We start from the raw sequence: 21,387 nt of genomic DNA, 5'->3' as shown, positions 1-21,387 counted from the left end.
GAGATGACTAAGTAGATTCCTACAGTACATTCTCCAATGGAATGCCACCATGAAAACAATCAATCCAATATGGAAAAGCGTTGCAGGGAGACACTATATGAAAGAAAAAAGAGGCAAATTGATATGTCCCCATGATGACAACATGTGAGTGCAATTTGAAGATGGAGACATCACAGAGAGAAGAAAGCTCAGTCACGTATGTTGAGGCTACTGTGGGTGAAGCAGGAGGCCAGACACTCTATACACATGATTTCATTTAATCCCCACAAAAAGTTATAGGAAGGTATGACTTGTCCCCATTTCATAAGGGAAAACTGCAGTTCACAGAGGTAAGTGTGTCACTTAAGTCAGAGACCTAGAAAGTTGTAGAGCTGGGACTTGGTGTCCAGGTCTGCAAGACTCCAGCTCTAGCTCATCTTCCACTCACCACACTGCAGAGAGGGGCTATGCTTACTTAAAATTGTTCTGGGCTTACAGGACTTGTATTGAGGTATCCTCCAAGTTTATTGGACTACCAGTACGTAGGCTGGCCCTGGGTGGGCAATAGGCCAAGGTGTCAGAGTTAGCTGGGAAGTCAGTTTGGCTGGGATGGGCCCCAGGGTCATAGACAGCACTGAACAGAAGAAGTAGGCATCACACCCAGGACATGGACATCAGAAGACATGCAAGTAGGGGTGCCTGGATGGCTCAGTTGGTGAAGCATCCAACTCTTGATTTCATGTCATGTCATGATCTCAGGGTCGTGAGATCAAGCCCCATGTTGAACTCCACACTGGGTATGGAGCCTCCTTAAGATTCTCCCTCCCTCTCTCTTTCTCTCTCTCTCTCTGCCTGTCTCCCCACTAAAAGAGAAGAAGGAGGAGGAGAAGGGCAGCAGGTAGAGTTCCCATATACAGAAGGCATGAAGATAGAGAAAGCATCCTCTTGAGATGAGCTTAGCTCAGTGAGCATGCGACCACTCGAAGAAAGCTGGAAAGAAAAGTGGCATCACAGTGGTCCCTCGTGGGCCAGTTGAGAATGTAATACTCGGGATTACACAGGGCTGACAACGTGCCCTGGGAAACAATGGCGTAAAAAAGTGACCAGAAACATCCCAGGTGGAGGCAGTGATGTTGAGTGTAACCAGGCTCTTGGGGTGGCCTCAAGCTGCTGGTGAAGATGTGGAGACAAGCCCAAGATCCAACAGTGAGGATGGGTTTCATGGAGATAGAAAGGCAGCTCTGGAGTGAGTTGTCAAGGAGCTGCCTATCAACATCTGGGGCTCTGCCTAGTCTGGGACAGTGCTGGTTACTTGTGAGAACTGTGGGATAAGTTGGAGAGTATATTGGGAGACTTAAGGCCCAGAAGTCAGCAAGGGCCAGATCCTCAGGGGTGGCTCACTGATAAGATGGTGGCTCATTGATAACATGGAGCTGAGGGCAGAAAACGTCACAGAAAGGTTGTGTTCAGTGTCCTGGGCTAGGAGACTCTATGTGGGATACATGGTGGCTTCCTGGTAGAGGTCTCCAGACTACTCAGGCACAACAGGGATGGTTCAAGCCCCAGGCTCCGTGGTCAAGTGTCATCAGGGCCTGGGTGGGAAGGAGTCATGGATGGTGCTGGGAGACAAGGACATCGACCAGCTGAAGGAGCCACTAGGACTGCTGCCTTCCCCTCCTGATACCCACACCAGTAGGGAAGGGTTGGAGACCCAACAAGACTTAAAGGAAAAGAGGGGCCACTTTATCCACTACCCACTAAAGATAGGCCCCACATCTTTTCCATTGGAACTCAAGTGCCAAAGCCAGATAGGAGCTTAACCCCTCACCCCAACCCACACAGCCCTTCTCAACCATCATTTTATTATTATTATTTATTTTTATTTTTATTTTTTTAGAAAGAGAGAACAAGGGGCAGAGGAGGAGGAAAAGGTAATCTTAAGCAGACTCCATGCTCACCACAGACCCCGATACGGGGCTCCATCTCAAGACCCTGAGATGACCCAAGCTGAAATCAAGAGTTGGACACTTAACTGACTGAGCCACCTCGGGGCCCCATCTCAGCCATCAATTCATGTGCTTGGGACTTTAGAGAAGCTATCTTGTTCTTTTTTTTTTTTTTTCCTTCTTGAAGATTTTTTTATTTTATTTATTTGACAGATCACAAGGAGGCAGAGAGGGAGGGGAAAGCAGGCTCCCTGATCAGAGAGCCCGATGCGGGGCTTGATCCCAGAACCCTGAGATCATGACCTGAGCCGAAGGCAGAGGCTTTAACCCACTGAGCCACCCAGGTGCCCCGGATCTTGTTCCTTCTTATCTGTATCAAAACTCATACTGAGCCATGAGTTCTGGGTTGCAAAGAGGATTTATTTTTTACACTTTGTCTAAGTCTTTGTTCACAAACTAAACAAAAACAGCAAAAGTGCGATCATATCTTGTTCTATTCTTTAATCGCTTATAAATTTCAACTTTGTTTCCTTTCAAGATTCCAAACTCCTTGAAGGTAGAGATTTGTTCTGGGATACTTTTTTTTTCTTTTTTTTTTTTTAGATTTTTTATTTATTTATCTGACAGAGAGAGATCACAAGTAGGCAGAGAGGCAGGCAGAGAGAGGGGGAAGCAGGGTCCCCACTGAGCAGAGAGCCCTATGCAGGGCTCGATCCCAAGACCCTGAGATCATGACCCGAGCCGAAGGCAGAGGCTTAACCCACTGAGCCACCCAGGTGCCCCGTGGGATACTCTTATGTCCTCCAAACTCAAGCAATATTTGGTAAACTGAATTCGCCTAAAGTTATGTGTTCTCCTGAGATCTAACGGACAGGAAAACAGCTCATCAGCTGGGAGAGCTAGTTCTGATTTTCCTTTCTTACTAGGTTTGTTTTTTTTTTATTATAAGAAAATATACGCATCAAAGATGATTTAGAAATATAAAGTGATGATGGGACACCTGGTGGCTCAGCCAGTTAAGCATCCCAGGGTCCTAGGATCGAGTCCCCCATCTGACTCCTTGTTCAACAGGAGTCTTTCTCCCTCTACCTGCTGCTCTCCCTACTGTGCTGTTTCTCTGACAAATAAATATAATCTTAAAAAAAAAAAAGAAATAAAAAGTGATGGAAAAGGACTCCCCTCCCCCCCCCAACCATCAGTTTTCCAATCAAAAGATTGCTTTCCAAAAATTAAAGCCAAAACCATGTTCCACTTCACTGTATCTTAACAGGACAGTGAGTGCCACACAGGGCCACTTTGGAGGAAGACATGATGATTCACCATGCCGATTCTCCAAAGGACAGGACTTGCCTGGTTTCTCTGCATAGACCCTTTCGCAGTGCTACAGGTCTCTCACACCTTGGCAGAACTTATTTATAATCTTGGCCTGAACAACCCTATGCTTTATTGCTTCTTCTGTTCTCTCTCTCTGGGATTTGTGCCACTGTGACTCTCAGCCAAACTCAGTGAGCTCAAGGGAGCAGACCCATGCTCACCTTTTCCATGGTACCCTCTCCATGTGACACACACCTCTCATCAGCCCGCCCTTAGAGAACAGGCCTTCTGTGCCACAGTCTGCCCTGGACCTTCTCCAAGTATCTTGGGTCCTTCTAGAAGTCGGGCAACCAGACTTGCAGGCAGTGTCTTAGGATTAGACAAGCCACGGCTTGAACGCAGGGGTCAGAGGGCCCTATGTGCCTTGCTGAGCCATGGCTCTGTGGGAGACAACTGGAAAGCCAGTATATTCACATTGCTGTCCCTTTTCAGAGGGAAGGACCTGATGTACTCAAAGGACCCTAAAAGGCAATTAGAAAATCTATTCCAAAAGCTAGAAAATTGGAGTGTTTAGATTGAATTGTGTTGTTTCCTCCCCCAAATTCATATGCTGGAAGATACTCCCTGTACCTTCAATCTACTTGGCACAGGGACACACCAATGACCTTCTTTGGAAGCAGGATCTTTGCAGATATAATTAAGGTGTAAGTTAAGATGAGGTCATTAATCCAATAGGACCAGGAGAAGCTGGGTGCCTGGGTGCCTCAGTTGGTTAAGCGAATGCCTTCAGCTCAGGTCATGATCCCGGAGTCTTGGGCTTGAGTCCCGCACCGGGCCTCCCCACTCAGCGGGTAGCCTGTTTCTCCCTCTCTTCCCTGCTCCTGCCCTCTCTCACTATCCCTGTCTCACTCTCTCCAATAAATAAATAAAAACCTTAAAAAAAAAGAAAGAAAAAGAAAAGGAGAAGCACATAGAGACAGACACACACAGAAGAGGGTGCCATGCAGAAACACAGACACACATAGGGCAGGCTGCCAGGGGACCACGGAGCCCGAGACTGAAGTTCTGTCGTTACGATTCAAGAAACACGGGATTTCTTGATTGCTGGGAACCACCCAAAGCTCAGGGAGAACGCACAGCCCCGCTGTGGACTTCTAGCCTCCAAAGCTATGAGACAGTCCATTTCAGTTGTTGAAGCCACTGGGTTTTGGTCCATTGTTACAGCAGACCTGGCAAACTCACACTCAGAGTCAACACAGTGCACTCTATGCACCGTGGAGTGTGGGAGTGGTGTAGACACTGATGTGTGTTGCTGTAAACTTTACGATGTGTGTTTCCTCTATTATAAGCCTATCAAAATGGTTCAAGTGGAAACTGCATGGATATTTGACACATGGCCACACTTTACCTTGAGCAGCACTTGTAAAACAAAACAAAACAAAACACAAAACAAAACAAAACAAAACAAAAGTGGTAGCAGCACATTAATTTTCCCAAATAAATTCAGTCAATTGCAGACTCACATCACAGGCCTTTCTCAGGGATGAATATTTCCTAGATGTAAGGCAGAGTCTTAATGTCAGTGAACTCATTGCTGTGCCCCCTCCCCAACCCGAAGCCCTCATAAGGAAAATGCCATTTTCATGGGAAAAACGACTTGGCTGTTTGGAAGAAATAGATGGCACATGGTTAACAGTTATGTAGGGCTTATCTCTGGCAACTATGTATCAAGAACAAGACCATTTAGAAAATAAAATGATAGCCCCGATTCCTAAAGAGTCTATCAAAAGAAGCCCTATCTCAGCCTTTCATAGAATGAGTCAAAAAGCTCCAAACTAGTGTTTCTTGGTGCAAATTTTGGGGAAATCCTTGAAACACTTCATCACATTTAAAGCAACTTATAATCAGAGGAAACCCCCCTGCTTTATTATTCACTGCTTCCAATGATGGAGAGCATTGCTAGTGAGGCAAGCTGCTGGTATGACAGATCCTGGGAGAATACTCTTTTCCTTAGTGAAATGGAGAGTAACAAAAGCCACACTGGTTTAGAAGTAATTATTAGTAATAAACTTGGCTTGACCGTGACATATCCAGACACCATGGTACTTGCCAGCTTTTAAAAATGATCAGAATATCAGAGCACCAGAGTTGAAAGGGATGTAGACAGTTGATCACCTGGCCCCACTGGGTCCCTCTCGCCCCTTCTCAGAAAGTCAGAACCCCCAGCCCCAGCTAATCACATACTGCGCAGATGAAGCAGGTGTCATGCCAGGTGTGTCCCAGGGCTTCAATAAACTTGTCACCGGCCTCCACGGGGAAATCACAGCCATGACACTTGGTGCTGAACAGATTGACATAGTCTGAAATGAAAGGCAGAATGAGGACCAGGCATCCAGGCAGGCTGGGAGAAGCATCCTGGACACACCAACCTGATGCCATAACAATGACATCACACCACAAATCACTGAGCGGGGGCAGTGGGTATGATCTAACTGGTTTACTTGTTGTCTTGCAGACAAAATGCTCAGCTATATGATTGTGGTTTTTTTTTTTCTTTCAATAATTTGCACAGGTGGTCTATGGATTCAGGCTTAGTTATCACTCTGTGCTGGTTTGATTTGCAAACACTCTCCACATCTGTCATTAACTTTCTACAGGGTGATTTTCTCCTCTGCTTTTACAGCCCAAACAGACCAATCCCAAAAAGAAGAAAAAAATCATATTTCCAGATAGCTTGAAAGGAGAGCTCTTAACATTTTTAGGAGTTATATAGTATGTTCTTTGCTTGGCAATTCTTCTCTCATTGGGCATTTGTGTTGATAACAAATTTTTACTACTGGAAACAATATCTGAGCTACTATGTTAAGACGTGTCCCCCTCCCTGCCTCACCAAAGAGATAATGATACCATGTATTGCTTGTATAATGTTTTACAGTTCACCAAGCATTCTCGCATAGATGGTATTCTTGACTAGAATCTCAATGTCATGGTCTGTGGATTTGTATGTACTAGTTTTCTTGCCACCCTCAACACAGTGCCTGGCACACGAGTTAGTACCCAACACATACATGTGGGATGAATGAGGGAATAGATGAACCAGTGAATCAACAAATCAATGAATGAACTCAATCTTCAAAAAACCCCTCCAAGATTGAACTATAATTATTTTTCTGTTTTACGTGTGTTTTATTTTGTGGATAAGGAAACCGAGGCTCGTCAGAGTCATACAGCTGAGACACACAGCTGAGCAGGCTGGGTCCCAGCTCCAACTGTCTCATCTGGGCCCCAGGGGCAAGCAGGTCTACTGTCCTCAGTGGAGAACTCTTCCAGATTCTTTGAGAGATGTTTGATGTCTCTTACGAAGCCTTCATTCCCCTACAAGTGTACTTGTCTCTCCACAGCTCTACCACAGTTGGCTTCTCCTTGCAACTTCCATGTTTCTGCTTGTGGACAGCATGCCTGCTCACGGTCTTAGACCACATGCTGAGAGGCAGTGTGCCATGGGGGGTTATGTACTTGGGTTCTGAAGAACAAAAGCACTGAGCTCAAGTTCAAGCTCTGTTTGGGAATTGTTCCTACTTGGGGCAAGTCACCTAACTTCTCAGTGTCTCCATTTTCTCCTATATAGAAAGGAAGTAACTACAGGACCTAAGTCGTGGGGTTGTTGTACCGATTCAGTAAGATAACATATGTGAATGTACTTGGCACAAAAACTCAAAAATCTTGGCTCTTACTTGCATGTCTTTATAAATGACGGAAGGAGAGAAGGAAACGTGAGTCCAGCGCCTACTCGGCACCAGTCCAATACTAGTGCTTTTCTAAGTTTCCTGTGTAATCTTCACAGTAGCTTTGTAAAGAAATATTATTCCCACTTTAAAGATGAGGAAACTGGCTGTTGAGTTTCTGTCACCTGGCAGGAAGGAGCCCGCCTCATGGACTCCAAAGTTCATCCTCTTTCCACGACTTCACGTGGTCTCGTTATCTCTTTGCCATTGAGCTTTGATAAGTTATATCTCTTGGATATATTTTCCAATGTATGGTTTCCCCTTTTGTGTTTAATTATGGTTTGTCATGCAAATGCTGTTCTCTGTGTCATGGTCTGTGAAGCCCATCTCTGACAGAACCCTTAATTTCTCACCAGAACTAAAAACATCATTCTGGTTCCTCTACAAGTTTAGAGCAGGTTTATGGTTCACTCCGTGCTCTGTAGGAACTCGTGTGGGTGAGAAACAGGGCCATAGGCTACCCCATCTCCGTGGGAGGGCAAGCCTTGAATCCCACTTCTGACTTCTCTCTCCTTATACCTTATAGTTTTCTCCTGCCCTGGACTCTCTCATCTACTTCATGCCTGTGTATGAACCAGGTCCTGGGCTTGGAAAACCCTCCCCACTTTGTCTACCTGTGATCCTGTAGGCCAGGACTTCCTTCTGGGAAATCCTCATCTTCCACCCTAACCAAGAGATGGCCTTCCTGAGAGCTTCTCTTGGGCTTCCCTGCCTTCTCACTCCATTCATTCATTCATTTAGTCAATATCTCTTAACTATCCATTTATGTGTTGGCATATCCCAGGATGATGTGTCCGCCTGAGGTTTTTGAGGGCAGAGACCCACTTCTAATGCTCAGTGTCTTTCAGAGGAATTGGCACAGATTTGATGGATGAATGATAAATGGAAAAACAAAGAAATGGTTAAGAAAACCTTACTAAATACTGATTCCTTCTTTTGCTGTGCAGCCTAACATTAAACTCTTACAATAGAATGTCTAGTCTTTTTTTTTTTTTTAAAGATTTTATTTATTTTTTTGACAGAGAGAGACACAGTGAGAGAAGGAACACAGCAGGGGGAGTGGAAAAGGAACAGGCTTCCCTGCGGAGCAGGGAACCTGATGCAGGGTTCAATCCCAGGACCCTGGTATCATGACTTGAGCTGAAGGCAGACGCTTAACAACTGAGCCACCCAGGCACCCCTAGAATGTCTAGTCTTGCCTGCTGATTGTTTTTTCTGTTTTATACTTGATTCTGTATGATCTGGGGAACTGCCACCTTGTTTTAAAATTTGGTAGCACTGGTCTTGACCCTAATACATTTTTTTAAAAGTTCACATATTTCATCATTTATCAAAAAAAAATGAGAATATAATTGCAATTAAGTTTATGCATGTGCCTTTCCCACCATGAATATAATCTAGTTCCTCATGTATTTATTTCTTACTTTATTTCTTCTATTAGGTCTTTATAATTTTCTTTGACTAACTCTCTTATGCCCCAAGTTGAATTTGTACCCTGTATTTAATGGATTTTATTGCTGTTGTAAAAGGGTTTCTATCCATCAAATCACAGTTACTTTCTGTTGAAAAAGGGCTTAGTGCTTTCGGAGAGCAGTGGATCTTCAAACATTAGAATCATCTTGAGGGTTCCCTAAAACACAGACTGCTGGGCCCCACCCCCTCAGAGTTTCTGATTCGGTGCATCTGGGGTGGGGCCCAAAGATCTGTGTTTCTGTGATCCTGATATTGCTGGTCTTAGGATCATGCCTCAATTCTCAAACTTAACTGAATATAGAATCATACGGGTGGGGGTAGGGTGATGAAATTCTGCATCTGAACATCTGGGAACTGATCTTCTATATCTTTAAAGTTTCCCAGGTGATCCCCAGGTGATCAGCCTGACATGGGGCTCCATCTCATGACCCTGAGATCATGAACTGAGCTGAAACCAAGAGTCAGATGCTTAATCGACTGAGCCACCCAGGTGCCCCAGTAATAGCAATTTGTATTGGCACGAACACACATCTATCAATTATCTGCTAATTATCTAACAATTATCACTATACACTCACAAGAAAGGAAAAGAGATGCTTATCTTCTCCCTTTTACAGATATGGAAACTGAAGCACGGAGTGACCAAGTAACTAAATCATTCAATTAATAAGATCTGGGAAGAGATCTCACCCATATATAAGAACTCAAGAAATTTTTCTTTCATAATCTGTTGTCAGGGGAGAATAGTTTAGTTAGCTTTGCTTTTCCCCTGGAGGAACTGGAATGTTTTCTCCTTTCCAATTTTAAAGTACACTAACTTACTGTGTTTTTCTTTTTGCCCTCAGACTTGCTGCCCATTCACTGTTGCTCTGTTATTCTTCATAATCAACATGCTTGCTTTTCCTTCTTCTATTTGGTGCTAGTTCTATGACCTTAACCTTCCTATCTATGGTAACTTTGTTGGACAATGCCTCAAATCCTTTTCTGAAAAAGGCAGTCTATGGGAGTCCCTGGGTGGCTCAGTCAGTTGAGCATCTGACTCTCAATTTTTTTTTTTAAGATTTTATTTATTTATTTGACAGAGAGTGAGAGAGCACAAGCAGGGGGAGCAGTAGAGAAGCAGGCTCCCTGCTGAGCAGGAAGCCGATGTTGGGCTCCATCCCAGGACCCTGGGATCATGACCTGAGCCAAAAGCAGACACTTAACCATCTGAGCCACCCAGGCACCCCTGACTCTTGATTTTGGCTCAGGTCATGATCTCAGAATCATGAGATCGAGCCCCATGTCTGGATCCCCCAAGGAGTCTGCTTGTTCCTCTCTCTCTCCCCCTCCTCCTCCACTCCTCCCCCTCCTCCTCCACTCCTCCCCCTCCTCCTCTACTCCTCCCCCTACTTGTGCATGTATTCTCTCTCTCTAAAATAAATAAATAAATCTTTAAAGAAAAAGAGAAGTAGTCTATGAATAAATGAGTGAGGAAGTGGCTAATTAGCTAGGACACCTGATTCTCTAATAGAGTGCTTTGTCTTCAAAATTTATAATTTACTCCAAGTTCCAAGGTAAAATGTAGCATTTTGAGGAACAGAGAAACTCTGAATTCAGACGGGGCGGGGGTCACAGGATTCTGAAGGAACATCAGAGGAGCAGGGAAAGGGACTTTCACATGTTTGATTCTTTACACATTTTCTCTGGTTAAACACCTGCTCGTGAGGCCGGTGTTCATATGTCCCTTTGTATAGATGAGGGAAGTGAGCTCAGACAAGTTTAAACACTCGCTCAGGGTTACAAAGCCAGCCCAAGGTGGAGCCTGGAATAGAACCGAAGACAAAGTCCAAAGCCAAAGCCTTTTCAGACTCCAGATCAAACTCATCTGAAAGGTTTCCCAAGTGGTTACAAGATGCCAGCCTGTGATCCACATATTTGGTGCAGGGAAGGGAACAGAGATCGAACGTATAAAAAACTTTTAAAAAGGCTTTCAACCCAGCCCCCACCCAGGAAAGTATGACTCTGTCATTTGGAGACTCCTGATGGTTCCATGTGAATGGACACAGGCAGGACTTTCCTGTACCTGCCCCTTTCTCCCAGACCGTGGGGCCCCCTCCATAGCATAGTGGTCCTACCTTTCTCACAGTAGGGCTCCCCGTCTTCCATGTGGAAGAGGCTGTTCCCGAAGGGTTTTTTGCAAGCTGCGCAGACGAAACAGGTGGTATGCCATGTCTGTTTCAGCGCATGCATCACTTCCTAGGGGAAAGAGCCTCCGCTCAGGTCACAAAGGTTCGGGACAAAGAGGAAGTTGGGCCCCCTCTTCCTCACTGGGCCCTGGCTACTGCTGGAGCACCCCAACAGGGAGCAGGGCAGAAGAGCTCAGGAGGTGGGCCTTGGACGTACTGAGGAAAGGCCCAGGGAGGGAGGCAGAGGACTTCGCACTCAGGTAGCACCTGCTGGGTACCATGTTCTGTGTCAAAATCATCAGAGAGGTGGTTACATTATCTGTGATTCTGAACCCTCCTATCAAAGCTGCTGATTACGTCACTTTACCAAAGGAGCATGCAGGGGTCAAGGCCACATGTAGGTGCATGGCAAGGTCGGTCTATGAAGTGATAACTTGCTTTGCAGAAGCTCCACCAACACTTCAAGCTGTGTGGTCCAGACAAGTCATCATCTCTCTCTCTCCAAGTTCATTTGCTCCCTGGTTCACTGGTGGCAAACCAAGTCCCTTGTAGGATAGATAGTTGTTCTTTCTCTGTTAGCTTCTTAATGGGGCCCCACAATCTTGGAGAGGGAGAAAGATTGGTTGGGGAAGAGACAAGAGTCAGAGGACTTACCCCCATGATTTTGGTGTTGCACTTGGCACAGATTGGGGCAAAGAACTGCTCGTAACAGCGCTCGCAGTACACATTGTTCTGTTCCTCTACGAAGCACACGTCCGCCAGGGAGGTCTTGCAGTAGGCACAGTTGAACTCTTCTGGGTGCCAGGAACGGCCCATGGCTACCAGAAAGGGGCCCCTGGAGAAGCAGAGAGTGGCATCTTAAGGCAGGCCCAAAAGCTCAAGGCCCAGTGTTTCAGAACCCCCAACACTTTTGTAACCCTTCTAATGAACTAATGTGAAATTCAGCTAAACTCTACACAAAAAGATATTCATTGTTGCATCAATAACACTAAAGAGAAACAGGGAAGCAACTCAAATATCTACCAGCAGGGGACGAGGAAAGCGTATTATAGGCTATCCGGTCAGTTGTAACAAGAAGAGCCAAGATGACCATGCCAATGGCTGCCGTTTACTGAGTATTTACTCTGTGCCTGGCACTATTTAAGAAGAAATGCGTGAAAAAAAAAAAAAAAAAAAAAGAAATGCGTGTATTAACTTGTTTGGTGCTTACAACAATCCTAAGAAGTAGGATTATGGTGCCCACTTTCAGATTAGGAAACTGAGGCACAGAGAGGTAAGTGGTTCAAGGCCATAGTGCTAGTACAGCTAGGGTAGCGCAGATCCAGGTTGGCAGTCAGAGCAGTGGGACTATGAGGAAATGTTGTACATCTTAATTTTTACTTTTCTGAACTCTCTAATTATTCTCTAATGAGCATGTGTTACTTTGTTTTTAAGTAAAAGTATATTTATTGCATGTATACGCCCTCCTCCCCAACACACATATCCTGTAAACATACTATGTCCAAACAAGTGTCACCTACATCCATGAAATGACTTGTTTTCCTTTTAGGGTGGCAGATGCCCACCAAAGCCCTAAGCAGCACTGGCCTGTCTGTGGAAAGACCCAGAAGGAACCCTAAACGAAAGCTGGGTCAAAACTAGCCCTGTCAGCCAGCTTGCAACACACCCAATAAACCCAACAACAAGACCTGTGATTCCCAGAACCCGGCCTTAGCCCAAGGGGGAGGTCCTGGCACCAGGCACCGTGCTGGGAGCTTCATCCACTTACCTCATGGAATTCTCCTGTCTCCTGAGGGAAGTGGCTGTCTCACAGGTATGGAAGCCAAAGCTCAAAGAGGGTCAGACTAGGTGGCAAGCCAGAGGAGCCTGAGGCTGCCCAGTAGAAAGCCTTCTCCCTATCCCTGCCCTCCCTCTCACCCCCTGCCCCACCGCAGGGTTCAGATGGTGCACAAGCACCCCCCGCCCCCACCCAGGCTCCCAGAGTGCCAGCTCCGTGGCACAGCGGGACCATACCTGATGACGTTATTACAGTGGCCACAGAGCGGAGTCCGGCTGCTGGCTGGGAAACGCTCAGCCCGCTGAACGATGCCCCTGGCCAGGGGAGACACTTGGGGCCCCGCAGGGGTGTAGGCAGGGGTCCCTCGGGGCAGGGTTTGCTTGCTGATGGAGGTGGTACTCTTGCCAGGGGCAAACTTCTGAGAGAAGCTGTCATCTGACACCCATGGGGGACGGCTGGCAGACTCCACAGGGCCCCCGCTGTAGGCCGCTGAGGGGGCAGGGTTATAGCTTGGGGCTGGTGAGGGGGTGTAGCTTGGAGCCGGGGAAGGGGAGTAGGTGGGGGCAGGCGAGGGGGTGTAGGGAGCTGGACTATAATTGGCCCCTGGGGATGGGCTGTACGTGGACACCGGCACTGCAAAGCCAAAAACAGCCAAAGAAAAATGTATCAGGGATACATTTCCCCCAATTTCCCCCATGCCCAGCCAGAAAACTGTAAAAGGTGACTTTAATATTAGAGCAGTACAGTTCCAATTTTGATGGAAGACATGTTCCTGAACTTCTTGATGCCCCAGATTTGAGTTTGCAGCAAGGAGCCAAGGGAGATAAAGAGCAACCAGAGCAGAGCCCTCGGGAGCCTGGACAGGGCTGGGAAAGGGACAGAGCTATAAATATCTGCAGCTGTGTGGGGTGGGGCCCAGCCAGGCCTGGGCTTCCAGAAGCCTGCAAAAGACACGGAATGGGGGTGGCAGGCGTGCCAGGCAAGTCTCATATCTGGGTCCCCTGGGCCGGGAAGGGGGTGGGAGGGGGTCAGACTTGGCCTTGACTGGAAGATGCTTTCAGCTGCACTCTGACCAGGGATTTGACATCCACAATGCCTCTCTCACATGTGTTTGCTGAACTTGGCCCTAGTCCAGGCTTGGGGACAAAGTAGATGATGGGGCAATTGGGTTTTTGGGTTCAGGTTTCACATTTAGCTACAATCATTTTCTTGAGAAACACTGTAGCTTCATTTGCTAGGGGAAATTTCTTGGTTTGATTGGGGTGGGGGTCTTGAGAGAGCCATTCAGAGGGAACCTGGGCAGAGATATTGGGTAGACACGGCCCAGGTCTCGCTGCTCCCTCAGTCTGTGGCTGACTCTGGAAGGCCCATGCTCCCCTACACCACTTTGGGGGAAACACAGTATGTCTGAGAGCATGTGACATTACCATGAAAGAATGCAGGAGAATACACCGCCTCAATTCCAGAACCCCTTCCTCCAGCTCTCCCAGAGCTAAAACCCTTTTTCGGAGACAACACAAAGGGGCACGGCAGCTGCTCACCCAAAGCCTTCTGAGGCATGGACTCTCAAAACCTAGGTCTCCAAGTTCTGCGGCCCTCCCGCTGGGGATCCTGCACACACATTCCAGCCGGCTTCCTCTTCTAGCCAGGGAGGCTCCAGAAGCCTCACCTCAGCTCACAGTCTGTGCCTCTGAAAAGAGGCCTCATTCCTCCCATCCTGGGAAGCAAGTTGGGGCAGCCTGGCTCCATTCCTGTGCCTGCTTAGGTGGATGGACTATGTTGAGGGGTGCTGACACAGCCCCCCTCATCTTCCAGCCAAGAAAGGAAGGTCTTCCTCAGGGCTAAAGTTCCCCACCTGGCCTTTGGTCTCTCCCACCTGGTTCTCCGGGCCCACCTTGGGTGGTCTGTGGCATGCTGTTTCAATTCTATTGTTCTACTCCCAGATGATTGGCCCCTCAGTGCTGGGTAACACAGGAACCCCAGTGCTGGGAGGGAGGGGGCAGGCCTGTGTTATTGAAAGGGGAAGGGGTAAAATCCTCCACAGCCCTGCCTTGGAGCCATGTTGGGAGTGATGCTGGCTCCTAAAAGTAAAACCCTCTCCAGAAGGAATCAATCTTCTTCTCACTTACTAAGGGAGCAGGCTTGGCACATAACAAGTCATCTGGTTTAGTCCTCTTTACGGTTGAGGTCACTGAGGCTCAGACAGAGCCAGTAAGTGGCAGAGTGAGTGTCCAAAACCATTCTATTACCCCAAGCTGCCTCTGTAAAGAATACAAGTCTAATTCCAGAAAATCTTGGTGCACCACGTCATTGAGGAGTAACTATCAACTTGGAGGAGGTCCCATGCTCTGGCATGTAGCATAGCCATCGAGAGCCCTAGGTTCAAGTCCCAGCACTACTACATCCTGGCTGTGTGTCCTTGGACAAGGTCCTTACCGTCTCTGGGTCTGAATGTCCTTTTTTAAAAATGGCATTAATAATTCTTAGTGCCTCACAGGGTGGTTATGAGGTTTCAAGGGGACAAGAAAAATAAAGTGTTCAGCCTAGTGCCTGGCACAGTGCATGCATCATTTCACGTTAGTGAAGGCGGTGACTTCTGGGTCTTAGGGTCTGGGTGAACTGTCAGCTCAGCTTACTGCCTGATGGTCACCTGAGGGAACCCGTCCAGGGAAACTGTGGGATGTTGGGGGTGGGGAAGGGAGATGTGATGCCCTGAAATCAGATAACCTGGGACTGAGTCTATCACCGGTGGTAGAAAGTATGATGCCCCTGTCTGCCTCCAAAGGAGTGGTGGGGACCTCCTGGGGAGACATGATGCATGCACTGTGCAAATCTGTGAAGCCCAGATTCTGCGTGTTGCCCCCCTTCCTAACAACCTGCATAGCAGCCAAGTGCCCAGAGCAGAGCATCTCAAAGTGCTGGGGCAGGGGTGAATAGGGGAATGCCACCAGGGAGGGGTATGGGGAGAGGTCATCTAGCAGATCTTCAGAGCAGCTTCATCCCTCTCTGTTACATATAATGGGGTTCTAAGCAAGATTTTGCCCCCTGCTTTTTTTTTTCTAAAGTGGGGGAATCTCTGCTGAAAGGGATTAAGAACAAAGCCCTAATCCTGGGCCAGTGCACAGCCCTAGGAGGCAGTAAGCACTTGAAATGTGGCTAATCCAAATTGAGAAGTGCTATAAATGTAAAATACACACCAGATTTCAGGGCTTAGCACAAGAAGAGAATATAAATATCTCATTAATCATTATTTTATATTGAATATATATTGAAATGATGTTTTGAATATACTGGTAAATAAAATGTGGTAACATTATTTTCACCTGCTTCCTTTTCCTTTAAAAATGTGGCTAACTAGAAAATTTACTTTTATTGGACGGTGCTGCCCTCATCAGCACAGTGGCTACCTGGTACTGATGGCTTTCCCAGGCCGGCTCTTTACGTGTATTACTGCATGTAAATCTCACTGCAAGCCAGAGAGGCAGAGATATTTTCTAGCCCATTTTACAGGTGGAGAACTGAAGCTTGGTGAGTCTAAGTGATTACTGGAAAGTTAGGGAGCTCGGGCAGCCGGACTCAACTCCAGATCCCCTGCTTAACCACTCCCTAGGCAGCCAAACAGGCTTTAGCACGCCTCTTCCAACTCGGGCCCTTGCCCACTTTTCGTGCTTCCCTCCAGCAACACAAACCCCATTCCCTCTGCTTGGCAGATGTTCTCTTCCCTCCTCCGGAAGGCCTTCCAGACTCCCTGATCCAGCCCCGTCTTCTAAGCCCTTGGGAAAGTCTCAGCAGGTCAGAGGCCTGCCAGAATCTGGACCCCAGGGGGCTGCCCTAGGGACCTTCCGTTTCCCGAGGCGCAGGCGGGCAGCTCCCCACTTCCAAACCGCGTCCTCCAACTCTAGCGGGGTGAGAGTGGGAGCGTGAGGAGCGGCATCTTCCCTGTCCCCTTCCCTCTGCGCCCTTCCTCCTGGCTCTGGCCGCGCCACCCCAGACGTGCCAGGAGGGAGACCTGATATCCCATCTCCGAGCCCGGGGCTGTTGCTATTTCTGCTTGACGGAATTAAGCCCGTCTAAATTAGAAGGTGATATTTCATCTCTAATTGGCAAGTTCAAAAGGCCCCTATCGCACTTGGCGGCCTCGGGAATGTGTAATTAAACAAGGTGATTTCTGACTCATTCCAGGTCGGGCCCGGCTCCCCGCGAGCGCAGGCCCCCGCCCGGCCCGCGGGCCGACGTGGCCTCCCCCGGCCCGCTCCAGGCCCCTCCGCCCACCGCGAGGCCTCCCCGGCCGTGTCCCGGGCCCCAGGTGCTCCGGGGAGCGGCCGCCCAGCCCCGGCGCCACCGATGGCAGCGGGCTGCTAACGTCACCCTCGGCCCAGAGGAGCCCCGCGGGGGAGCTGCTGCCCGGCCTGGGTCCGCGGAGGACGGGAGCGGCTCGGGCCCGCGTTCCCTGCTTCTCCCCGGGCCGCCTGCCAGCCGCCCGGCCTCCCCGGGAGAGGGGCGGAGGCCGGTCGCCTCCTTCCCCGCGGGCAGGCATGAGTTAACGTCTGCACCGCCTGGGAACGCCGCGCAGGGAGGCCGCCGCCCGGGGCTCTGGCACGTCTCGCCCGCCTGGGCCCCAGCCCGGGATGGAGCAGAGGGGCGCCGGGCTGGGGGCCAGGCGGCGGGCGCCCCCGGAGCCGTGCCGCCCCCTGGCGGACCTGCGGAGGAGAGCCGGCGCCCGGAGCGGGGGCGCCGAAGCCCGGGTCCGCCCCGGAAGGTGCCGGGGAGGACCCGCCTGGGAAGGGAGCCGGGGCCGGGACGGAAATGCGCTCCTGGCGCGCGGACAGAGCCTCGCCTCAGCCGGCTGCGGCTCCCCCAAACTCCTTTCCACCCTGCCCGCCGTGGTCCCGGTCTGCGCAGGGCAGCGACCTCCAGCTCCCTCGAGAGCTTCGCCATGGCAGCCAGCTCCGAATTGCTCCCTAATCCTGTGGATTCTAACCTCAGAACTTTGTGTCCCTGCGTCTGAAAGGACAGGGGAGAGCTCTTCCTGTGTGCCAAATACTCGGCTGGGTGCTTCATTTCGTCCCCAGAATACGAGGTCTATACAGCTGCGTGCCCATTTTTCAGAGCGGGGAACTAAGGCTGCGGAGACCAAGGGCTGTGCCTTGTTGGAGGCAGAGCGACCCCCGCACCGGGGCCTGCCGGATGCTGAAGCGGCTTCTACCGTCCACATTCTACCCCGCCGGCAGAGCGAGCTTCATAGGAGGAGGGTTGATGACGGCTCCTCGGCGCTGTACCTCAAGCCTAGCTCCACACAGCCAGGCCCTTTCTGCTCAGTCCCTGTCTGACCTCCCCTAACCGCCCATGCAGGATCCTCTCTGCGTCTCTCCTTTTCCTTAACAGGATTTGCTCCCCAGTAGGGACTCGACCTCATGACTTCTTGACCAACTCTGCCTCTCTTGGGTGATATAGAGAAGCCCCCTCCCATCCCCTTAGAGTTAGCTACCCCATTCTTTCCCAAACATGTCCTTAACTTCCTCACCCCATCATGGTTCCCATGTGTGAAAAAGGTGTGGGTGTAATAACTCGGGAGGGGGAGGGGAACAGTTTGGATATTATTACAAGTGAAAAATGTCATTATTGCTAGAATTTTTATGGTCACGATGGCTGTGAAGAGAAAATGTTGAAAGTATAATGCTTTAAATGAAAAGTGTGTACCCACCTCAAATCCTATCTCAGCCATCCATGGAACTGGCATGGGCCCCCCATGGGAACCATTGTGACCCATGACCCCTGTGTTCAGTCACCAGAATGCACAGTTCACCGCCTCTCTCCATGCCATTCCTTACCCCTGGCTTGAAGTCCTTACCAGCATTCATTCATTCATTTATTTCTTCATCTACTACCTTCGCTGAGCTCCTCCTCGGTGCCAGGCCTGAGTCAGGCGCTGGGGAGACAGTGAAGAAAATCTCCACAGCCCTGCCCTCCTGGAGTTCAGAGTCAGAATCCAGAGGGAAGGAGGGGATGGTGATGTCAGCCCTGGACGGCTGTAGATGCCCAAAGCCCTTCTGTGGTCATATCCACTAGACCAGGGCACACAGGACCTTCCCCCAGCCCGGGAGATGGTGGCTAAAGAGCCCTCAGCTTCACTGAGCAGGGGGGCAGGCAGGGGGCAGGTAAGGCAGGGGGCGGGCGGTGAGGTGCAAAACTGAGAATTGCCTGCAGGCTCTGGGGAGCAGGACAAACTTTACCAAGGGAAGAGGAGACATGGCGCTGAGTCCTCATCACTGTGAAAGGGCGGGGACCAGAGCGATGGAACAGATAGCCGAGTGAGCTCTGTGGCCCGCTGACCCTGTGCCAGCCATTCTGTTGCTGATCACGGGTGCTCTCTGGGCCTCCACTATCCTGCCTCAGCTGAGGAAACCAAAGACCAGACAAGATGAGCAGCTCGCCCCGGGTCACAGCATGATTCAGTAGGTCTGTCCAGAGCCCACAGCATTTTCATTACACCTGCCTGTCTTCCAGATTGAACCAGACTCACACTCCTGGAGAAACAAGCTCTCTTCCTTCACCTTGAGCCTGGAAATCCCCAGCCAGGACCAGGATCTTCCTGAGAGCTGGGCTGCTCCATCCCTGGCTGGCACTGCATACCTGTCTGCCCAGGGCCGGAGGCAGGCTCCATAGGATTCTGCCCCACATTTGGAGGAAGGAGGGTTGAGCCTCCTTGGCAGGGCCTCACTGGCCACCAACCTTTTGGGGATGTGGCCTAGAAGCCACATCCAGCCTGACAGCCTCCCCTCCATTCTGCCTCTCACCTGGCTGGTAGACAGAAGGCCGGATGCTGGCGGTGGTGACAACCCGGGGCTTGGGCGCAGGGGCAGCTGAAGCCTCATTGTATGTATGAGTGGCAGGTGCTGGAGAGGTCGCCTTGGCGGGACTGTAGGCAGAGGCCTGGGGCCTGGAACCAAGGGGGGGAGGAGTTAGCAGCCAGAAGCACAGTCCTACCCAGGCCCTGGAGCCTGCAGTCCTGGCAGGCTGTCTCCCCCATCTTCAGGAGCTTCTGTGAGGAGGAAACCTGACAGAAGTCATCCCGGAGTTGCCAGAGGCTGTAAAGGAAAGACCATGGCAGTCTTTGCAGGGAAGAAGCGGCTCCACGGGGGCTGAGTGTTTGTGAGCCTGGTGAGAACAATACAGCCCATTGCTAGTGCTATCACCTTAGGGGAGAGGGAGGAAAATCACCAGCTTGCCAGAGAGACACACAGAAAACCTTCACTCCCTGGGGAGAGACTTCCAGGGTGGGGCCAGGGCTGGAGTGGGCAGTAGCAGGAGAGAGGAGACAGATGAGGTGGTCAGAGCTACCCCTCTCCCTCAACCTTCTGGGGCACAAACCACTGGCCTCCTCCCCATTCCCCTTCCCACATTGCTGGAAGGAGCTGCCAAGTCTCAGGTTTCTGGGTGCTCTAGGGAGGGCTCAAGGGAAGCCAGGAGACACAACCCCCCCCCCCCCCAAAAAACACATGCACACAGGCATCTCTTTACAGAATTCCTGTTGCCTTCTTCCCACTGAGTTAGCTGCCAAGGGGCCTAGAGCAGCCTTTTCCCACTTGTGACCCAGGAACCATGGGACCTCAGTGAAGGGGAGAAAGTGCCCCAGTTCGTTGCCCTCAGGAAATGCTGTCCTTGGCTTCTCCCCTTGAAGAGCTAAAAGTTCCAACAACTGGAGTTAAGCAGCATATTCAACTTTGTCTCATCCAGTGTTTCCCAGTTTCATTTGTCAGTGAACAACCTGTCCCCCGACTTTTTTTTTTTTTTTAAACTCAAGAATACCTTACTGAACACATCCTTCTTCTCTCCCTACATCTTTCAGATACCACTGGGGACCACGGGTCCCCAGGGCAAATGGGCCATTGATGGGGATGCTAGAGAAGTGAACCCCTGCTAATATGTCCCTGCCCCCCAGCCCCTGGTTTCCTGCCTTCCTTCCAATGCTCCCGATGGGCCCAGGTGCTGGGCAGAGTCAAAGGATAAGAAAGTATCTTCTCCAGGGCTCTGAGCTAAGCACCCACCCCTAAGCTCCTGAGTGGATCCAGAAGCATGTATGTTGCTTCCTAGAGTGTATGGAGGTAGAATGAGCCTCAGACAGCCAGTGTCCCCGATGTGGGGGGTGTGCAGACTTACCGTGCCAAGTTACCATGTTGCTGACTGGGTGAGGCCATTGTCTTCCCTCCCGGGGCCTGCCTGCCCTGCTCTGATACGCCACAGTGGAGTAGGGGCCTCAAAGGAAGAGGAAGAGGCAGTGTCCCAGGGGTGCCCAGCTTCTACTGCAGTGGAAGGCCTAGGGTCAGTGGGGCTTAGCCAGGCTCTCCCAGCAGTGGAGGAAGCTTTCCCAGCATCCCAGAGCTAAAGGTCCTGTGTCAAGGATTGGTACTAGGGGAGGAAGCAGAGCCTTAAACCATCCAGCAAGGATTCTAAGGCCATGCCAAGGAAGGTTGGGGTGTCCATTCGCCTCCCACTGGCTCCCTCTAGCTCCATCTACCTTTGGGCAAGAAGGGGAGGTGTTTGGGCCCAGAGTGTGGTTCCTTAGTCCTTTCTGCTCTGGCCTGATGCTGGGAGCCCTCCAGTTGTCTCTCTGACCTCTACCTAGGCCTCATCTCCCTTTGCAAGGCAAAGGAAGGAAGGGTTTATCCTGTGGAGGGAGCCCTGAGGGCCCCAGGACACAGATGACACGGAGGCCCGAAGCTCAGTGCTGGAGCTCACCCTTAACCAGGGCCCCAGCGTCTGGAGCTCCTCCATCCAGCCAGGGAGGCATCTCCCCACTTAACAACAGAGACATTTCTTACCCTCTTCAAAGTGTCTTCTTTGTGTCCTTACCTAAAGAGATTCTGTGTGCAGAGGGGAAGCAACTTGCTAAGTGACCCCAGGAAGCTGGAATAAAACAACCCCTGGGGGCCCAGAGTGGGCTC

General features: G+C 50.0%; 1 protein-coding gene and 1 non-coding gene across 8 annotated transcripts in view; both read right to left on the bottom strand.

The window, feature by feature from the left end:
* Positions 1 to 21,387, bottom strand: part of LDB3 (LIM domain binding 3) — a 59,919-nt gene that overhangs the window by 3,469 nt on the left and 35,063 nt on the right. For all 7 annotated transcript variants that reach the window (XM_047701679.1, XM_047701682.1, XM_047701680.1 and 4 more), the window contains 5 exons: positions 19,240 to 19,382; positions 12,679 to 13,075; positions 11,320 to 11,500; positions 10,615 to 10,735; positions 5,484 to 5,599 (listed from right to left, as the gene is read on the bottom strand). In XM_047701679.1, coding sequence (XP_047557635.1) covers positions 5,484 to 5,599; positions 10,615 to 10,735; positions 11,320 to 11,500; positions 12,679 to 13,075; positions 19,240 to 19,382 — 958 coding nt within the window. The remainder of the gene's footprint in view (positions 1 to 5,483; positions 5,600 to 10,614; positions 10,736 to 11,319; positions 11,501 to 12,678; positions 13,076 to 19,239; positions 19,383 to 21,387) is intronic.
* Positions 2,281 to 2,405, bottom strand: LOC125085377 (small nucleolar RNA SNORA40). The gene has a single exon (XR_007122901.1). It is a non-coding gene; the product is annotated as a small nucleolar RNA SNORA40 (small nucleolar RNA).

Source organism: Lutra lutra, chromosome 14 (genome assembly GCF_902655055.1).
Source record: "Lutra lutra chromosome 14, mLutLut1.2, whole genome shotgun sequence".
Taxonomy (NCBI): domain Eukaryota; kingdom Metazoa; phylum Chordata; class Mammalia; order Carnivora; family Mustelidae; genus Lutra; species Lutra lutra.
The sequence above is the reverse complement of the archived record's forward strand: the minus strand, read 5'-3'. Positions and strand labels throughout refer to the sequence as shown.